Source organism: Triticum dicoccoides, chromosome 5A, assembly GCF_002162155.2.
Source record: "Triticum dicoccoides isolate Atlit2015 ecotype Zavitan chromosome 5A, WEW_v2.0, whole genome shotgun sequence".
Lineage (NCBI taxonomy): Eukaryota > Viridiplantae > Streptophyta > Magnoliopsida > Poales > Poaceae > Triticum > Triticum dicoccoides.
In genome coordinates this window covers 376,665,453-376,667,462 of record NC_041388.1, presented here as the reverse complement: position 1 = coordinate 376,667,462, position 2,010 = coordinate 376,665,453, and the positions used below count along the sequence as shown (strand labels likewise).

Below are 2,010 nucleotides of genomic sequence, written 5' to 3'. Positions count from 1 at the left end.
AGTTATGTTTCGAATTTTGACTTGAAACTTTGTGACAACCTACATTGATGTTGTGTGAGTGTACTAACTTTTTTGCAGAATTTTTTAAACATTTTAAAAGTACAAGGTAAGTTTGGTGCACCGGTAGCACCACAAACTCCGGTGCACCAGATATATTCCCAAGAGTGGCGATGCTGCTCATGGCAAGAGTGCACCGCCGGTGCAGGCTTGAAGAGGCTTCCTTTTTTTGAAATAAAACGGAACTTTATTCATTTGAGATAATCGTTACATCGTTTGTGAGGATCACTACAATTTCATTTTGAGGCTCCTCAAAATAGTCTGAAGTCAAAGAAAATCTAGCTAATCTGACAAGTTCATGAGCTACTTTATTTGCCTCTCCATAACAATGTTCGAATCTAGTTATGACAAAATCACATGCATAGTGAAAGCAATCATCGAAAATTGATGCCGCCGCACCCGCTGATTGTCCTCCATCTTGCATAGTCTCTATCACCTCCAGATTGTCTGAATTGATGATTATGCGATTACACCCCGCCCTTTGCGTCAGTGTTAGACTAAATTTGAGTGTTAAAGCTTCCGCCATCAGAACATCCGCACATTAGTCAATTTTTTCATTTCCTCTTGCAATAAACCTACCTTTATCGTCCCATGGTACTGCCCCCATCATATCCTTCAACATGTCATGATCAAAAGAGGCGTCAACATTAAATTTCACAAAACCCCTAGGAGGACAGGATCATCCCCCTTTTTCTTGGCCGGCTTTGGAGATGATGCATTTACAAAATTGGATGTGAGGGGCTTGAAGAGGCTTCCTAGCTAGCTACAGTTCATGGGATGGGCACACTCATGCAGATAAGGACACATAATGGCCGAGGCCCTATTCGCGGGAAGGCGGTAATGAGTGATGAGGTCGCCCGAGCTCCGTCCGATACAGAAGGCCGTGGAGTCTCTGTCGAGTGTCGATGGATCCTTTACCACTGATGGCCATTCGGCTGGAATTGTACTGGTGATTCGGGACAGCGAGGAACATTTTGCCCTTTCATACTGCGGCGAGCTAGCGTCCCGCGCGGACGCTTCTGAGGCCGGGCGCTGACAAAGATGTACTAATGGCAAATAAACAGCTTCCGCAAGTCCAGTAGTTTATTTTCCTAGACGCTATGCAGCAATGTAAATGGCGAAAAACACTTTATTAAACTGCTAGACCATAAGTGAGCTTAAATGTACTCCCTCCGTTCCAAAATAAATGATTCAACTTTATACTAATTTTAACATAAACTTAGTACAAAGATGAGTCATCTATTTAAAACGGAGGAAGTATGAGGGAGTAGTATGCAGCCACAGAAGGTATGCAATTGGCGCTACAGGTATACTGCCCTAGCCTTACCCTTGGTACCGCGCCAAACTACTTGCTGCCCTGGAAGATCCACAGGTTGACCGCTCACTGATGGCGCACATCAACAGCGAAGTGAAGCACATGACCTATGGAGACCGGGAACTTATACCCACCAAGCTTAAGCGTAATCAAAACAGGGCTGTAGACTTTCTAGCCAACCTCTTGAAAAGGGAGCACCAAACCGACTTGTGGTTGCAGGATGCCCCAAGTGCCACTGCTCCCTAACTTAAACGACAACTGTCTCAATTACATAGGTATACTGTTGGACCAAAAAATACGTCCATCCAAGATGACAAAATGCACAACATTGACTTCTGAAATTCTGCAAAGCCAATGTATTCAGTCCTTCCAAGTGATTGTCAGGACTTTGCGCCCCTCCTCGATCCACCACCCATGCTTGTGTGTCGTCGCCTAGAGCCTTCAGCTTCACCCGTGCCTCCTGTGTTCTCTAAAACTTCAGCCCTGATGAAAAGTTCACTTTGTTAGTTTACAGATTCCGTAAACATGCCAAATGAACACCCGATTCCTGCTGAGCAACTATCTGCCAACAGTCAAAGACTCCTGCCTGCCAAGTTTTGATCCAACATTTCTCTTCTTTTTTTGTTTGACAGAGAACG

The 2,010-nt window shown here is 44.6% G+C and overlaps 1 protein-coding gene across 3 annotated transcripts in view; it reads right to left on the bottom strand.

The window, feature by feature from the left end:
* Positions 1 to 1,484: 1,484 nt before the first annotated feature.
* The window catches only part of LOC119301625, a 5,509-nt gene continuing 4,983 nt past the window's right edge, over positions 1,485 to 2,010 (bottom strand). For all 3 annotated transcript variants that reach the window (XM_037578616.1, XM_037578617.1, XM_037578618.1), the window contains one exon: positions 1,485 to 1,855. In XM_037578616.1, the coding sequence (XP_037434513.1) occupies positions 1,753 to 1,855 (103 nt within the window). In that variant the 3' untranslated portion in view covers positions 1,485 to 1,752. The remainder of the gene's footprint in view (positions 1,856 to 2,010) is intronic.